The sequence below is a fragment of the Choloepus didactylus genome, chromosome 2 (assembly GCF_015220235.1).
Source record: "Choloepus didactylus isolate mChoDid1 chromosome 2, mChoDid1.pri, whole genome shotgun sequence".
Lineage (NCBI taxonomy): Eukaryota > Metazoa > Chordata > Mammalia > Pilosa > Megalonychidae > Choloepus > Choloepus didactylus.
This window is the reverse complement of record NC_051308.1, coordinates 233,241,022-233,258,763: the sequence shown is the minus strand read 5'-3', so window position 1 is coordinate 233,258,763 and position 17,742 is coordinate 233,241,022. Positions and strand designations below refer to the sequence as shown.

General features: G+C 58.0%; 1 protein-coding gene across 7 annotated transcripts in view; it reads left to right on the top strand.

Moving 5' to 3' along the window:
* CROCC (ciliary rootlet coiled-coil, rootletin) overlaps window positions 1-17,742 on the top strand; it is a 40,590-nt gene that overhangs the window by 12,472 nt on the left and 10,376 nt on the right. For all 7 annotated transcript variants that reach the window (XM_037828392.1, XM_037828390.1, XM_037828394.1 and 4 more), the window contains 18 exons: window positions 992-1,228; window positions 1,702-1,798; window positions 2,424-2,507; window positions 2,926-3,159; window positions 3,899-4,098; window positions 5,558-5,740; window positions 6,594-6,738; window positions 7,411-7,557; window positions 8,021-8,251; window positions 9,041-9,234; window positions 9,523-9,650; window positions 10,914-11,083; window positions 12,766-12,945; window positions 13,629-13,763; window positions 14,231-14,374; window positions 14,823-15,061; window positions 15,480-15,639; window positions 17,213-17,380. In XM_037828392.1, the coding sequence (XP_037684320.1) occupies window positions 992-1,228; window positions 1,702-1,798; window positions 2,424-2,507; window positions 2,926-3,159; window positions 3,899-4,098; window positions 5,558-5,740; window positions 6,594-6,738; window positions 7,411-7,557; window positions 8,021-8,251; window positions 9,041-9,234; window positions 9,523-9,650; window positions 10,914-11,083; window positions 12,766-12,945; window positions 13,629-13,763; window positions 14,231-14,374; window positions 14,823-15,061; window positions 15,480-15,639; window positions 17,213-17,380 (3,076 nt within the window). The remainder of the gene's footprint in view (window positions 1-991; window positions 1,229-1,701; window positions 1,799-2,423; window positions 2,508-2,925; window positions 3,160-3,898; window positions 4,099-5,557; window positions 5,741-6,593; window positions 6,739-7,410; window positions 7,558-8,020; window positions 8,252-9,040; window positions 9,235-9,522; window positions 9,651-10,913; window positions 11,084-12,765; window positions 12,946-13,628; window positions 13,764-14,230; window positions 14,375-14,822; window positions 15,062-15,479; window positions 15,640-17,212; window positions 17,381-17,742) is intronic.

Here is a 17,742-nt window from a genome sequence, read left to right as displayed (position 1 = left end):
CATCAGTGGTTGCAGAATCATGCTCTTCTCCTTCTGTCGCTCCTTCATTGTTAACTGGAATTCTCCTGTAATGAGGCACTTCCCCTTGTTAGTAATGGATACCCACAGGTACAGTTCATTCACAACACAAAGATTTAACATGTTTGATGTATTTAAAATATATTTCATTCTTAATTGGCACTTTAAAAGATTATATTTTACTTTTGAACAAGTTGCACATTCACATGTTTCAAATTTCAAAGAATATGAATGGGTTTAGAGTGAAAAGTCTCCCTCACACTCCTGGCCACAGCCACTCGCCTCCTCTCTAGTTTCCTAAGTGACCTTCCAGGGTTATTTTATACAAGCAGCTACAGCAGATCACACACTCAAACTCACACACTCATAAACACACATATACATTTCCCTTTCCCACCTCTTTTCTGTATTCTTGGTAGGATTTCTTATTTGCAGTTCTTGAAGATGCTTTCTTCACCTAATAGTTATAACTGGGAGGTGGCTCCATATCAGGCCAGGAAGAGCGTCCCCATTCTGTTTTTCTGGGATACAGAGCATTGCACTGAAAGGGTGTGCCGTAATTCATAACTTATCTATAGCAGTCCCCTTTTGATGGACATTTAGGTTGTCAGCAGCATTTTTTATGTACACAAAACCACATTGAATCACCTTGTACACAGATCATTTTCCTTGCACTGAGGCAGTAACCTGTAGGATAAATTAAATTCATAGGGGTGGAATTGATGGGTCAAAGGGTCTAGGCCTTCATGGTTTTCAGAGCCCTTCCTAATTGCCCTCTGTTGTGGTCGTACCCACTTACCCTCCCACCACAGTATGTGAAAGGGTTTCCCACAGCCTCACCCACACTGTGTTCTGTGACTTTTGTGTGTGTGTGTGCCAATCTGAACGTGACAGATGGCATCCCTGTGTAGTTTCAATTTGCACTTGGATGCCCACTTCTCATCCCATCCCCAAACCATCCCCTCTCTGCCAGGGACCTCCTGCAACTGGGAGGGGAGCTGGCCCGGACGTCACGGGCCATCCAGGAGGCTGGCCTGGGGCTGAGCACTGGCCTGCGGCTGGCTGAGAGCCGGGCCGAGGCAGCCCTGGAGAAGCAGGTCCTGCTACAGGCCCAGCTGGAGGATCAGCGGCGGGTCAAGGTTCTCTGCGAGAAGGACCTGGCCCAGCTGCAGGTGCAAAGTGACCTGGACAAGGCCGACCTCAGAGCCAGGTGGGGGCCTAGCAGGCACCATGTGAGGCAGGACTCCCTGCAGAGGGTGTGCCTGGAGATGTGGGGAGGAGGGAGCGTCTGTTCACCAGGGGTGGGCCCTTCCGTTGTGTGAGCTTAGCCAGTCTTCCCAGACCCATTTGCCAGAGGTGGAGACTGAGGTACAGAGGGCATTGCCCAGGGTACATTATGAGCAGTTCATCCTCTGATGCCAGAACTTGTGCTCCTAACTCCTGTGACCTGGACAAGTCCCCAAGTGCTTTCCCATGAGATAAAGCAGGTGGTGACCTCATTCCCATCTGTCCATTTGACAGATGAGGCTCATGAAGGAGAAATGACCTGCCCAAGGTCACACAGCTAGGCAGGTGGATCCTAGGGTTCCTGCGTCAGGTTTGGGGAAGCATTAAGGAACTGGTAAACTTGGAGAGAACTTGGGGTGGGCTCCCCATTCACCTGTCTTGCTCCCCCATTTGCAGAGTGACAGAGTTGGTCCTGACCGTAGAGCACCTTCAGAATGAGAGTCTGGAAAAGGATCAGGTCAACAAGGCCCTCACTGAGAAGCTTGAGGCCCTGGTGAGATGTGGCAGGGTGGGGTGAGGGGCCCAGCCAGAGCCATGGCCCGAGGCTTAGGGCTGGGCTGCTTGGGCCACCCCTGCGAGTCCCACTCCGACGGGTTTCACCCCTCCTTAATTGAGTGCCTAGTGTGGGCCAGGTTTGGCAGTCAGTACAACTGCCTCCTTTTTCCCATTTCATGCTACATCCCCCCTCCCCCCAGGTCAGGAAACTGAGGCCCAAGGAGGAAATGCTTGTCCAGAGTCTCAGAGCCAGTAGGCAGGGGACTCAAACTCATGCCTGCTTGCTCCCAGACAAGCAGGGCTCTTTCTCCTGGAACTGAGCTGCCTTCCCAGCAGAGGGACACGCTCTGGGTCAGTCACCCTTCTTGGTGGGGCCTGGCGTGGGTTCTGTGTCCAGCTCTGCCCCAACAGGCTGAGTGACCTGGGGCAGGACCTTATGCTTCTCTGGGCCACATCTGTTCACCGAGGTCAGGGGGCTGCTGCGGGGGCTGCCAAGCAGCTGGCTTGTAGGCCTGACCTTGGAGACCACCTGGAGGGGATTGGGGGCTGGGATGGGGGGGCGGTTCAGACTGAGCAGTGACCCTGACACCCTTTTTTGTCTCCCCCACCCCACCCCACCCCAGGAGTCTCTGCGGCTACAGGAGCAGGCGGCCCTGGAGGTGGAGGATGGAGAGGGGCTGCAGCAGACCCTCAGGGACCTGGCACAGGTGTGAGATGGGAGGGGGGAGGCGAGAGGCCAGAAGGGGTGGGGGCCCTGGGCAGAGCAAGGCCAGGTGGTCCTGGGCCGCCACTGTTTCTGGGCTGAATTGCACGTGGTTGGCTGGCCCTCCCTCTGCCCCACGGGGAGCAGGGGTCTAAGCCGGGAAGCACAACCTGGTCCCGGTCAGCAGCCAGGCCCATCAGTGAGAAACGCTGACTGATGTCTCCGCAAGTGGAGGCCTCATCGGCTGTGGCGAGTGGAAGAGGTGGAATCAGGAAGCCTTCTTGTAGGAAGGGAATTTGGAATGTGCCGCAGTACTTCGGATGAAGCTGGGCAGGGGACCTCGACGGTCCCACTGCCTCGCCGGGGCTTCTTTGCCGCCCTGACTCCGCGGCTGCCTTTGCTTTCTGCTCCCCCACCCTCAGGCTGTCCTGTCGGACACAGAGAGCGGCGTCCAGCTCAGCGGCTCGGAGCGCACCGCGGACACGTCGGATGGCAGCCTGCGGGGGCTCTCCGGCCCGCGGACCCCGTCCCCGCCGCGGCGCTCTTCTCCCGGCCGCGGCCGTTCCCCGCGCCGAGGCCCGTCCCCGGCCTGCTCCGACTCCTCCACCCTCGCCCTGATCCACTCCGCCCTGCACAAGCGCCAGCTGCAGGTCCAGGTAGGACTCGGCCTGGGCCCCGGGGAGGCGGAGCCAGGGTCCAGGGGGCGGGGCATGGGAGGAGCCAGAACACCGTGGGACTGGGCGAGGTCCTGGGGGCGGGGCCTACCACTCCCACCACCCCCACCTCCCCGCTCCCAGAGGCGCTCTCCTGCGGGTGGAGCCAGAGCCCTGAGAAAGGGCAAAGGAGAGTCCTAAAGGGGGCATGAGAGCTCGGGGCGGAATCCAAGCCCGGAGTGGGCGGGGCCTGGTGGGGCCTGAAGCGGAGCTGGAGTCCTGGTAGAAAGAGATGAGTGTCCACACAGCCACGGGACTCGGACCCTGGGGAGAGACCTGGGAAGAAGCATCAGATTCTAGGGTGCGAGGAGCTTGGGAAGTAGGGGCAGAATCGGAGCCAGGGTAGGAGGAGTCTGGGGGTGGAACCTGCCTGCCGAGACGAGGAGCCCTCTGGTGGGGAGGCAGCTGGGTGCCAGGTGGAGCCCAGGAGAAGGAGTATGGGGGTTGATCTGGGATCCTGGGGCCTTAGGTTGGGGTTGCCCTGGAACCCAGGGATTCAGGGGCTCAGAGGCCGGGCTGAGGGCTCAGAAGGATGGTGAGGGCACAGTGGAGGGGAGGGATGCCCAGTCCTGGGCCCTCAGCCCCTCTCTCCTACCCAGGCCTCAGTGTGGGATGGTTTGCATCCCTGAAACCGGCAGGGAGGAGGGTGGGGAGCCTCAGACCCCATGATCCTGTGCCACAGGACATGCGTGGGCGCTATGAGGCGAGCCAGGACCTCCTGGGGACGCTGCGGAAGCAGCTTGGCGACAGTGAGGGTGAGCGCCGGGCCCTGGAGGAACAGCTGCAGCGTCTGCGGGACAAGACTGACGGGGTCACCCAGGCCCACGAGGATGCCCGGCGTGAGGCCCAGCGTCTGCGGAGTGCCAACGACCTCCTGAGCAGGTGCCCGGGAGGCCTGAGGAGGGGGACGGGGGGAATAAATAAATCAGGGCCTGGGCAGAACATGGCTGCAGCCCGTAGCACACTAGCCATGTGCCGTTAAAATTTACGTTAATTAAAATGAAATAAAATTGAATAGCCCACTCTTCAGTGGCACTAGCTGCATTTCAAGTACGGAATGTTTTCCATATTGCAGAGTTCTATTTAGTGTTGTCCTAGATTTTGTTTCTTGGAGATTTTGAGAGAAGAAATTATCCATCTCTTAGCTGCCTAGTTCTTGATGATTTTTTTGTTTTTTGGGGTGGGGAGTTTCACTTTGTAACTGTAAATGCATAACAACAAGTCTGGAAATGGAGGGGAAATAAAAAGGCAGTGTCCCCTCACAGCCTCACCTGCCCATCACAGCAGCCACTAATGCACTGGGTTGTCGTTCCATCTTGTTTCCTGGCAGAGGTAGCAAATATGTCCTGTCCACCTCCTAGGCATCCATACTTACCTACTGTGTGCCAGGCTCTTTGCCAAGTCTGTGATCTGCCATGGAATTTGGAGCAGCTATTCCTCCGAGGTTGAGACACTTGCCCAAACTCACCCAGTGCGTGTGGCTGGGAGTGACAGGGCGGGAACTTAATTCAGGTCCTTCTGAGAGCAAAGCCCCCGCTTCCCAGGCCCCTGCCCCCCAGGAGAGGGGCCTTTTATGTAGTTGTGTTCGCAGTGAATGCCCCATTGTGCATCTGTTCCTTTTACTAAGTATCATGTCATATGCATTGTCCCACCCCCTGCCAGTCTTCATATCTAGCAGATTTGCAAGTTGTCGCTTAGAGTGAAGAGGGGACAGTGGAGGATATGACAGTGACCAGCCCTGAGCCTGGACCAGAAACCCTGGATGGCTTGGAGAGAGGTGTTGTAGACATACCCACTCCCCTCCACTGCCATGTCTTGTGGCTGCTTGTGACTGCTGGAGTTGGGGAAATGGCAGCTCTCTGCAAATCTTTGGGGGTTCCTGGTCACTGTCTTCTCGCTCCCCTGCTCTGGCCACTGTGTGCTGCAGCAGGAAGCTGGAGGTCCAGCTCTATGGGGTGGGATGCTATAATGGGCATTTCCTGGTCACGTGGACCAGCAGAACTGGCAACTAAATTGCCCATATGCCCCACAACCCCAGCCTTGGCCTCTTCTACCTGGTGGGTGGCTGGAGATAGTGCCACCGCCTCCTTCTGCTCCACTGGGCAGGGGATGGGCTGGGTAGAAGGACAGCAGCTTCCCTCTGCTGGGAAATGTCAGCTCCAGGAGGCATGGCTGCAATGCTGTCTCCAGAGCCAGGAAGGAGCCTGCCAGGGGCAGGGAAGCCTTCCTGGAGGAGGTGCCTTAGAGGACAGGGTGGGGGGATGCGGCTCACGGCCAGGATAGCAGCAGGGCCATCTTCCTGACAACAGCAGCCCCGCATCCCCTACCCCTTGTCCTGCAGGGAGAAGGCTGGCCTGGCCCACACCCTGCAGGCCGCCCAGCAGCAAGCTGAGCAGCTGCAGCAGGAGCGGGACAAGCTGCAGGCTGCACAGGAGGAGCTGCGGCGCCAGCGGGACCTCCTAGAGGAAGAGCGGGAGGATGTGGTGCAGGATGGCGTGCGGGCACGCCGGGAGCTTGAGCGCAGGTGAGCAGCTTTTGGTCTTCCTGCCAGGGCCTTCGAAGGCACCTCGGGGTTCCTGACTGTGTCCCTGGGGTTTTGCAAGCACCTGCTGTGTCCTGGGCCTCAGACAGGCATCCTCATTTTACTCCTCTTATGTAGGATCTCCTAACTAGTTGTGTTTTGGGAAACGAGATTCAGAGATGTATAGTTGTTTACCTGGGGTCAGAGAACTGCTAGGAGGTAAAACTTGGATGATAATAATAAATATAATTAAAATAATGGTAATAATATTAATAATATCAGTATCATTTTTAAATTTTATAATTATCACTAGAAGATTAGTACTGATATTCCTATGTGCTAGATACTGTTTTAAGTATTATAGTCTCTAATTTAACTCTCACAGTAACTCTGCTGTAGACACTATTATTATGTCCATTTCCTAGATGTTTACACTGAGGCACAGAGAGGTCATGTAACTTGCCCAAAGTCACACAACGGGTTCTTGGAAGAGCCAGGATTTGCACCCAGGCATTCTGCCTCCAGAGCTAACCTCTTAACCACTGTGCTGTTTCCCTTCCGCGACCTAAGTAACAATGATGCTTAGTTCACTGCGGCAGTGCATTTTATTCTTGTTTCTGAGGTCCCCTGGGTCCAAGCACTTCATGTACAGGAGGTCAGGAATCCTTAAAATAACTTCACAAGCAGGTGTTGACCCCTTTTGCAGATGTGAAAACTGAGGCCCAGAGGCCCAGAGCCAGAAGGTGGTGGCAAGGCTTTTGCCTCCAAGGCTTCTGCTTCGGGGGAGCACCCCCAACCCTGTGGGAGACTCAGAGCAGGGAAGTGACATGGGCCTCTGCTGCCGTCTGTCCCACAGCCACAAACAGCTGGAACAGCTGGAAGCGAAGCGCTCAGGGCTGGCAAAGGAGCTGGTGGAGGTGAGGGAGGCGCTGAGCTGCACCACGCTGCAGCGGGACGTGCTGCAGGCCGAGAAGGCCGAGGTGGCCGAGGCCCTGAGCAAGGTGGGTCCCCACCTGCCACCCAGCCACAGACCCACTTCTGACTCGCATGCCCACCCCCCTTCCCCCCTCCTCCCCCCCTTCTTGCTCTGGCCACAGGCTGACCTCTGATCCCACCATAAGCAGACTGACCCCGTTAGCAGCCTTATTCCCGCTTTCCCACATGCTGCTGGGGCAGTGCTTTAAACTTGGGCTCATGCTGTCCCACCTCACGCAGGTCCTGGGGTCTGTGATGCTTTGAGTCAAGCGCCAGAGAGTCCTTTGTGGGGAGCACCTGCCCCACTCTCTCCCTACAGGCTGAGCCCGGAGCAGTGCCACCCCTGGACCCAATTCTTGGTGGGCGGTGGTGGGGAGCGGCCCCCTGTGTCTGACCTCTGTCCCTGGCGGGCAGCGGGAGCCGGGTTGGTTTGTTCCTGCCCAGCTCTGTGGTGTGCAGATTCTTTTAAACAGCTTTGCAGGCGGCAGCTTGGGCAGTGATTGGTTTCAGTCTCACATTCGTCTTTCTCCTTCTCCCCTTCACCTTGTCTCTGAGGGACCCCCTCCTGCCTCTCCCTGCCTCTCCCTACCTCGCACCTTTCCCCATCTCTCCACCTTTCTCCCTGTCTCTCCTTGTCTCTGTGTCTCTGCATGTCTCTCCCCTGGCTGTCCCTGGCTGCCCCGGCCCGGCCCCGACAGGCCGAGGCCGGCCGCGTGGAGCTGGAGCTCTCGATGACCAAGCTGCGGGTGGAGGGGGCCTCCCTGCGCGACTCCTTGTCCAAGCTGGGCGCCCTCAACGAGAGCCTCGCTCAGGACAAGCTGGCTCTGAACCTCCTCGTCGCCCAGGTACGTGCTGCCCCATGGGCCCCCGCTCCACCTGCCTGTCCTCCCAGCTCAGAGACACATCTGGGGCACCCCAGGCCCAGCCCCTGCCCACACCCCACACCCCACACCCCGCCTCGCCATCTGCCTTTCTGTTCATGTGTGTCCCTGAGCCTCTCGGTCTCGGTCCCTGCCTTTCTTTCTGTCCTTGTCTCTCTCAGTCTGTGTCGGTCTGTCTCTGACTTCGTCTGTCTGTCTTCTCTCCCTTGTGGTATCAGAGAGAAGAAGCTCCATGGACCCTCCTCCCTTCTACCCCCTCCCCAGTGTCCACCTGCCCAGGGACACTGCCCCTTACCCTCTAGGATCCCCCTGGGCTGGCTGTGACCTGTGGGTGGGTGGAGGAGTCATCCCTGGTCCCGCTGGGACCCCTGCCTGGGTGGAGGGGCTGTGCTGATCTGCTCACTGCCCCCTGCCCCTGGCCCCCCAGCTGGAGGAGGAAAAGGCAGCCCTGCTGGGGCGGCAGCGGCAGGCAGAGCAGGAGACGGCCTTGGCACGGGAGGAGCTGGAGCGGCTGGAGCAGCTGCGGCTGGAGCAGGAGGTGGAGCAGCAGGGCCTGGAGGGCTCCCTGCGGGTGGCGGAGCAGGCCCGCGAGGCCCTGGACCACCAGCTCCCCACCCTGCGCCTGGAGCGCAACCGGCTGCAGGAGCAGCTGGCCCAGGTGGGCCCCAAGCTCTGTATGAATGTGGGGGGTGGGGGCAGCAGGGGGCTGGGGTCCAGGCTCCCAGCCTCCCGCATCCTGTCCTGGGGTAAGTCTCAGGCTCAGGAGCCTGATTCTGGGTTTGAATTTCAGCCCCATCTCTGCTAGCTGGTGGCCTTGGGCAAGCTATCCAAACTCCCCGTGCCTCAGTCACCCCATCTGTAACAGGGGGGCAATTGGTTCTTATCTCAAAGAGTCATTCTGGGGGGTACCCAAGAAAACTCATGGAAAGTACGCAGCAGACAATGAACTGGCACCAAGTTGCCACTCAGTAAAGATTAATTATGTGATAATAATTAGAAAAATTTTAAATCGGAAACTTAGACTCATTGGGACATCACAGCTGGAAGGGCCCTGAGGGTTTCAAGGATCCAGTGACCTTTATACGGTGTCCTGGAGGGCACAGGTTCCTGGGAGGGGCCCCTGGGGGATGGGGCCTGGGGTGCAGCCCAAAGTTCCTCTTCTGTCTAGTTTTATACATTCAGCTTTTCTGGAAGTTTTGGGGTACAATGTTCAGTTACTCCCAAAACAGAGTAAGGACCCTCATTTTTGCACACGTGTGCATCACAGACCCAGAGAAGGCTGTGATTTGCCCAAGTACAGACAGGAAGTCAGGGCAGAGTCTGGACTCGAACCCGGGTCTCCTGCCTGCCAGGCCAGGGCTGGCACAGTGTTGGGGAGGCGGGGGTCCATGGGGAGCAGGCCGGGGAATTTCTGGGGCTGGGTTCATGGTCCCTGGGTTGGGGGCAGCTCTCCCGGCAGCTGAGCGGGCGGGAGCAGGAGCTGGAGCAGGCCCGGTGGGAGTCTCAACGGCAGGTGGAGGTGCTGGAGCGGGCCGCCCGGGAGAAGGAGGCGCTGGCCAAGGAGCGGGCTGGACTGGCAGTGCAGCTGGCGGCGGCTGAGCGCGAAGGCCGGACCCTGGCAGAGGAAGCCACACGCCTGCGGTAAGGCCTTAGGCTCTGCCCTGCTGCCCGGCCCACCCTGGGAGATCTGCCTGGGGCCACACCGCAGCCAGCCACTGCCTGGCATCAGCCCCCGGGACAGTTACCTAGGAGCCAGGCTTGCCAACACTTCCTAGATCTGGCTCTGGCTTAGGCCTCCCCAGGGAGGTGTGGGCCTGGCTGGGCAGGTAGGCTGGCACCCGGGCCTTGGCTAGCCCTGCCCCGGGATCCGTGTCTTCCTGGGTCCAGGAAGGCTGGATCCCAAGGCCTGAAGAGCTCTGTGTGCTGCAGCTTGGAGAAGGAGGCCTTGGAAAGCAGCTTGTTTGAAGTGCAGCGGCAGTTGGCCCAGCTCGAGACCCGCCGGGAGCAGCTGGAAGCAGATGGGCAGGCCTTGCTGCTGGCCAAGGAGACCCTGACGGGTAAGGGGGCTGTATGTGGCGGGGGGCACACCAGGCTCCAGCCCCGACGGTAACCTGTTGAGTTTTGGGATCTCATGGAAATTGGGAGCATTGCCTTTGGAGTCCGGCTGCCCTGGGTTCCAGTCCTGGCACTGCCACTTAGATCTGAGCTTCCTTGAGCCACCCTTTCCCTCCCCTAGCCGCAGGTTCCCCTTCTGGTAATTAGAGGTGACAATGCCGCCTTCTAAGGCTGCTGCCAGGTTGGGGAGGGAAGTGCGTCTCCAGGGCTTGGCTCCGGGCGTGGCTCTGTCAGCAGCTCCTGTCCGTCTTCCTCGGGGCAGTGAGGGGTTGCCGAGTTCTCCACGGAGTCACCAGCTGCTTTCAGACAACTGTCTTGGCTCCGCGATCCCAGCCCCACTTCTCTCCACCTTCCCCACCTAGTCTCTGAGCTCAGGGGCTCTTCTCGCTCAACAAACATTTACTGAGCACCTACCTGGGCCAGGAAAATAAATGTTCCGGTACACATCCATCTGAGCCAGACAGAATGAGGAAGGGAAATGTCAGTGGAGTCCCCAAGGGGTTTCCAACCCGGAGATGGTTTTCAGAGGGTCCACAGTGGGGTCTGCCCTCCCAAGTCACCTCCGTTAGTGCTGACGGTTAATGCTCCACCAAGCAGGTTTGCTGCCATCAGTCATTACGGGATGTGCCTTACATAAAGCTGTGCAGCTTTGGGAAATTACTTCTCCCCTCTGAGCCTCCATTTCCTCACCTGTAAATCGGGCCTGAGGATAAGCTACCCAGGCACGTTAAGATGAAATGAGATTGTCTGTAAAGCCTGGTGCTTGACCCATAATAAGCGCTCAGTAAATAATGGGGTAGTTCTCTATTTTTTACCCTCCCCATTGAGGGGGTGCTTCTATTTTTAAAACATTATTTTTATTTTTTTAGAGAAGTTATGGCTTTGTAGAACAATCATGCATAAAATACGGGATTCCCATAAACCCCCCTATTATTAACACCTTGCATTGGTGTGGTAGCAGAGTGCTTCTTATTGATCATTTTCTTGTGATGCTGTTCCAGGCAGGCAGGGAGGGAGACAGGGCCAGTGGGCAGCAGAAGGGGAAACTGAGGCCCTGAGTGGTTGAGCAGCTTCTCCAAGGGAACCCAGTGGAGATGCCAGGCAGGCTCTCTCCTCCCTGGGCTTTTGCTTCTCCTGCCTGGTCTCCTGGCCCAAGATGAGGTTCTGACCCAAGCCTGGGCCTTCCCCTCATCCTCCTGGCGCAGGGGAGCTAGCAGGCCTGCGGCAGCAGATAATAGCTACAGAGGAGAAGGTAGCACTGGACAAGGAGCTGATGGCCCAGAAGCTGGTGCAGGCTGAGCGGGAGGCCCAGACCTCTCTGCGGGAGCAGAGGGCAGCCCACGAGGAGGACTTGCAGCGACTCCAGCGAGAGAAGGTTTGGGGCAGCGGGGTAGGGGCGGGTGGGGCTCTGAGCCGCTGTCTCCCCTGTGACCTCAAATGAGTCATTCTTTCTCACTCTACTTCAGTCTCCACATCTGTAAAATGGGACTCCATCTCCGCTCAGGACGCCCAAGAAGAGACAGAGGATCCATGCAGGATCCTATGAAATTATGCAGATTCCCAGGCCCCAAATCTGGTCCAGCCCTGGTGATCCTGACGCAGGGGGACACAGCCACATTTGAGAAATGCTGACCTATATATAGTCAGAAAGTGCTTTGGTTTGCTCAGATGTGCTGTTTACATATGATGGATCGCTCTGGGACCCGAGCACATAGGAAAGGCAAGGTGCCAGGGAGGTGAAGAAGAATATTGGCTCTGGCGTAGAGGGCCTGAGTTTGAACCTGACTTCAGTCATGTACTGGCTCTGTTACCTAAGGTCTCTGTGCTTTCATTTTCCCAACAGGAAGAGTAGCAGTGATGATGGTAAATGATATTGTGAGGACTAGGGTGATCCATATAAAGGGCTTAGCATAGTATAACTGGCACGTAGTAAGTACTCCCTAAATGCTGGCTATTATTATTCCTGTTGTTAGGATACTCTCCAGAGCAGGGCTGCCTCCAACAGAGTCAGGCTGTTGCTGCACAACTCCAGGGGGCACCATTCACCCTGTAGTCTTAATGGACTGGGCTGGATATTATCACACTTCTCCAGCAGGTGGCAGTGTAGCCTTTGGAATGGGGCGACTGTCTATTCAGTTGCTGGGGGGGCAGCGCTGGGGCCAGGCACCTGCCCTTGGCCTCCTAAGTGGGTTGTCCTTTGCCCCTGGGCTCTGTCCTCCCACCCACCCACTGGGATGCCAAATTCCTGGCCCTCTCTTACTGCACTGGCCCCTCGTGCCCCTGACTTGGCCTCTTCAGTGGTTCCCAAATCTGCCCTCTGCTCTCCAGCTCCTCTCCCACCCCCAGATTCAGACCCCCTTCATTTCTCACAGCCAACCCCAGCTCCTGTCTCCCTGTACCCAACCAACCCTGGTCCCTCTAGTCTAAAATTCAGCCCCTAGTCTAAAATTCAGATGGCTTCTTGTCACCTCTGGCTTGAGGCCCCCTGGGGTCCCCCTGAACTCAGCATAAAGCCCATTGCTCCCTGCTGACCCGGCTGCTCCCTGGGGCTCTGGTCCCCTCCTCCTTGTGCCCTGTCACAGTCTAAGCTCCACTGAAACCCTGTGGTTTCTCCACATGCTTTCGTCATGGTCCTCCAGGCCTTTGCCAGGGCTGTGCTGTGCTCTCAACCGCGGACTCTTTCCCTCCCCCTCTACCTTTCTGACCGCTGCTCCTTGGGGCTCACATAGCCCTGCCGTGTCCCCATCAGCAGTTACCGCCCAACCTTGTCGTCACTGGTCACTTGCCCTGCCTTTCATGGTCCTGAGGTTTGAGAGGGGCTGAGCCTTTGCTCCTTAGGGCAGCTGTAAAAAAGTGCCATAAGCTTGGTGGCTTAAAACCTCAGAGATGTATTGATTTTAACTCATCACATGTTCAAAGATCCTATTTCCAAATGATGGGGGTCACTGGATGGGGGTTAGGCCTGGAGTGTGTCTTTCTGGGGGACACAGTTGAACCCCTGACAGGCTGCCGGGGCCCAGGCACGGGTGTCACCTGTGCCTGGGCCTGGCCCCACAGGAGGCCGTGTGGCGGGAGCTGGAGTCAGAGCGCGCCCAGCTGCAGGGTCAGCTGCAGCGGGAGCGGGAGGAGCTGCTGGCCCGGCTGGAGGCCGAGAAGGAGGAGCTGAGCGAGGAGATCGCCACCCTGCAGCAGGAACGCGACGAGGGCCTCCTCCTGGCCGAGAGCGAGAAGCAGCAGGTTCGCATGCCCTGGTGGGGCCTCTACTGCCATCCGAGGGACCCCTCTGTGTCTCCGTTTTCCCACCTGCAGGATGAGGGCATTAAAGGAGTGTTTGTTGTAAAGCCGTGAGCCCCGTCCCTGGCACCCAGTGGGAGCGACAGCTATGACCCCACGGGCCTCAGTTCCAGGAAAGCCGATGCGTGTTCTAACTCCTGCCGCTACCCACCCCAGGCTGGGCATGGTGTCCCCATGACTCTGTCTTCTGAGCAGCCCCCAGCCATGCCCACATGATCAGCTGAACCTCCTCAAATAGAACCGGCCAATTTGTGGCTTTCCTGTAACGTAATGGAGACCCAGGGCAGATGGTGCCATCTACCCTGCCACACACACACACACACACCAGCTCTGTCACCCTGAACAAGTCACTTGACCTCTTGGAGCCTCAGTTTCCTTATCTGTAAAATGCGAATGACAGACCCTCCCTCAGGGTTGCTTGTGTCAAGTTAGTGAGATCCTGTAAGTTACGCCCACGTCTGGGGTTATACCCCTTGCTGGAGCTGCAGAGGGGCTGGGCCTGCACATTTGCCCTGGGCCCACCTGGCCACAAACTCCCATAGAGCACATTCCCCAGGGCAGGGGAGGGACCTGAGCATGCCCCCCGGACCAACCCCACAAGCCCTTGGTTCCCTGCCTCTGCCCAGGCCCTGTCCCTGAAGGAGTCCGAGAAGACGGCGCTATCAGAGAAGCTGATGGGTACACGGCACAGCCTGGCCACCATCTCCCTGGAGATGGAGCGGCAGAAGCGAGATGCTCAGAGTCGGCAAGAGCAAGACCGGGTAGGGCAGGCGGGCAGGCGGGCAGGGGGGCCTCCATCTGGGCGGGGAGGCACAACCCTGCCCAGGGGGGCCATCTAGGGGAGGCAGGCCCTGCCCTGGGGAAGCTTCCAGGGAATCCCACCCTTCCCAGGGAATCCCCAGTCTGAGGGGGGAGGTTAAGCCCTTCCCTCGGGAGTCCCTGGTCCAAGGGGGGAGAGTCAATCCTTCCCTAGGGAGTGCCCTATCGAGGCGGCACAGCCCCTTCCTTGGGGGTCCCCAGTCAGAGGGGGTGGCACAGCTCTGTCCTGGTGAGTCCCCTAGACTGAGGGAGAGGCCACCTATGCAGACAACACCCACCAGGCACTGAGGCATCAGCAGAGGGTCTGGGAGGCCAGTGGGGTGCTATGCTTGGCCAGACCCTGGTTGGGAACAGTGGGGTGGGGGCAGGTGGACAGCAGGACCCAGTCTGAGGACCCCGTCTGTCCCAGAGCACCGTGAACGCCCTGACTTCTGAGCTGCACGACCTCCGGGCTCAGATGGAGGAGGCCGCGGCTGCCCACGCCCATGAGGCGAAGAGGCTGCAGGAGCAGGCCCAGGACCTGGCCAAGCAGCGGGAGTCCTGCCTGCGCGAGGTGAGCCACGGCCCCGCACCCTCCCGCACCCTCCAGCTCGGCAGGCCCTCAGTGCCGCCATGTGCCTGCCGGGGCCTGGTTCTGTGGGGCCCCTGGAAAGTGTAGGATGCATCCCTGCCTCTGAGGACCAAAGAATAGCCAACATTATAAGGTGGTAGCAAGCGTGTATTAAGCACCTGTTGTGTAGCCAGCCCCTTGTGGGGCTCAGGGAGGGCCTGGCGGGGTCCCTGCCCTCTTGGTGCCGTCCATGGGGCTCTACTGATTGATAACTTCAGGCCAAACCACGCTGACTGCCAGCATGCCTTCACCAAATCATGACTCAGCCACTGTGGAGGGACGGGGCAGGGGCCCACGGCCAGGGATATGGGGTATGGGCCTGACGCGGAGCCTGGTTTCCGACCCCTGGCCTGGCGTCACCTGGCTGTCATCCTCACTGTCATCCTCACAGGCCGAAGAGCTCCGGACGCAGCTGCGCCTGCTGGAGGACGCCCGCGATGGCCTGCGGCGGGAGCTCCTGGAGGCCCAGCGCCGGGTGCGTGAGAGCCAAGAGGGCCGCGAGGCCGAGCGCCAGGAGGCAGGCGAGCTGCGGCGCAGCCTGAGCGAGGGCGCCAAGGAGCGGGAGGCCCTGCGGCGCTCCAATGAGGAGCTGCGGGCCGCCGTGAAGAAGGCAGAGAGCGAGCGGATCAGGTGGGGTGGGGTGGGACCAGCCCCGAGCCCTTCCCCAAGCCCAGTCCTCGTGGAATCTCGTCCCTGGAACCTAACTCCACCCCCCCAGGATTCTGGGGAAGTTGCACAGATGGGGATTCTCTGCCCTCCAACCACAGTAGTAGTTGGAAGTGATCCCCAGCCCTTACGGCACTGCAGGTGATTTTTCTCCCTGTGGAAAGGGGACAGGTGGGAGCAGTTAGGGTGGGGTGACTGCTGCCACCCCCCTGTACACTGGGTCCCTTGGAGTCACTCGTCTGCGTTTCCCAGCCGAGCTCAGAAGGGGCCACGTGGGTGGGCAGCGCTGGCAGCAGGAAGAGGGACTTTGGTTTAGGGCTGCAGATTAAATCCTTCCCAGGACCTGGGCCAGCCCCTGACCTCTGTCCTCTGCCCCCTCCAGCCTGAAGCTCGCCAACGAGGACAAGGAGCAGAAGCTGGCCCTGCTCGAGGAGGCTCGGGCAGCCGTGGGAAAGGAGGCCGGGGAGCTGCGGGCTGGGCTGCAGGAGGTAGAGCACTCACGGCTCGAGGCTCGGAGGGAGCTGCAGGAGCTCCGGCGGCAGGTAGACCCCTCAGTGCTACCCTCATCCCTGGGGACTTGCTGGTGCTGCTGGGCCAGTGGCTCCCCCATATGTAAAACGGGAGGATTCTTACTTAGCCTTGGCATTAATGGACAGGCCCTGAGGAGTCCTTGAGCCTCTGAAGCTGTGCAAAAGTGTGTGTGTATTTGTATGCATACTCATTCCCACATTTCTCCAAGTAAAGGGTGTAGAGCTTTTGTCCAATTCTCAAAAGAATCTATGAACAACAAAAAGTGAACTGTATCAGGCTCGGCAACCTTTTTTGGTAAAGAACCATACGGTAAGTATTTTCAGCTTTGCAGTTTCCGTCATAACCACTCAACTCTGCCTTAGTAGTGCGAAAGCAGTCACAGACAATACGTGAACAAGTGGGCATGTGTGACAATAAAACTTTGTTTATGGATGCCAAAATTTGAATTTTTCACAGATCAAAAAATATTTTTCCTCTTTTGATTTTTTTTTTCCCCTCAACATTTAAAAATGAACCATTTCCCACCATTTAAAAATGGAAAAACCTTTCTTAGCTCATGGCCTCACGAAAACAGGCAGCTGGCTGGATGTGGCCTGTGGGCTGTCATTTGTAGAGCCGTGAACTAGATGAGCTCCAAACTCATGAACAACGGCCAGCATTTCCCAAGTGCCTGCTGTAGGCTGGACGCTGCCCCGGAGACTGGGGGCTCAGGCTCTCCCTGTCTAGGAGATGGGAAGGAAGAACCTAAAACAGCCCTGTTGGGCTCCTAGGCTCTGTCCCACCCAGGGATATCACAGCCTGAGTAACAAATCCTCCCCACCTCCACCAAGGCGCCCTCCACCCAGGCCCTACTTGCTGGGGGAGAGCACAGGAGGCCCTGAACGGGAACTCGCATTAGTATGCCAGGCCCTTGCTGGGTGCTTTGCATGCTACAGTGTGATCTCCTTACTCTCTACCCCCATCATGGCACCGACCCCCCTCCTGGGGGGAAGCAGGGACTTAGAACATATCTTTGAGTCCCAGTCTGCTGTTTGTGGGCTGTGTGCCCTTGGGCAAGTCACTGCACCTCTCTGAGCCTCGATTTTCTGTTAAGTAGGGATAATGTTAATTCCTTCCCCGAAGGGTTGTGTGACTATTAAATGAGTTAATACCAGTGTGGACATGTAGTAAGTGTTCCATAAAAGTTTGTCATCACTGGAGAACTGAAAGATGGTCCAGGAGCTGTGGTTCCTGCCCTGCAGAACTCCTGGTCTGATAGGGTTCAGGACCCCTGACCCTGTTGTGAAAGGCAGTTATGACTAAGGGGTAAACTGAAGCCCTCGGTGCCAGGTGCCTGCTATGGCTCGAGCTTGGTGGGGTTATCTGGGACAGGCTCCTGGTGGTTTGGAGGTGGTTTGAAACACGTGTCCCTAAAGCTGTGGGATCTGAGTGCCCCCTGTACCAGGCCTGGACTGGGCAGGGTGTAGAGGTAGAGCCAAAGAGGCTGCTGTAGGAACCAGCGGGAACCTGCCACCCTGAGCTGGAAGGGGCAGTAGGTGCTGGGGATGGGCCCTACATCCTATCTGTGCCCACACTCTCTTGCAGATGAAGATACTGGATAGCGAGAACACCCGGCTGGGCCGAGAACTGGCAGAGCTGCAAGGCCGCCTGGTACTGGGCGAGCGGGCAGAGAAGGAGGGCCGGCGGGTGGCCCTGGGCCTCCGGCAGAGGCTGCTGAAGGGCGAGGCCAGCCTGGAGGCTGTGCGACAGGAGGTAACCGGGTGGGTGGGTGGGCTGCCTGGAGGTGGAGGGTCTTAGGAGGCAGGCAGGCCACCCTCTCCCTTTCTTCTCCCTGCAGAGGGAAGTGGGTAGAGACCCCAATACTGGAGCCATTCAGAGACACCCCCCCACCCCCCCAGGACTTGTTCCTGTCTCCCACTCCTTAAGACTCTTCCCCAGTTATAATAATAACAACCGCAAGAACTGTGGGCCTACAAGTGGGGGGCTTTGTAGACATCATCTTGTTTGATCCTCCCAGGAGTCCCACGAGGTAGGTGCAGTTAGCCCCATTTTACAGAGAAAACCAGACATCGAGGCTCAGGAGTCAAGGGATCTACCCAAGATTACACAGCCAC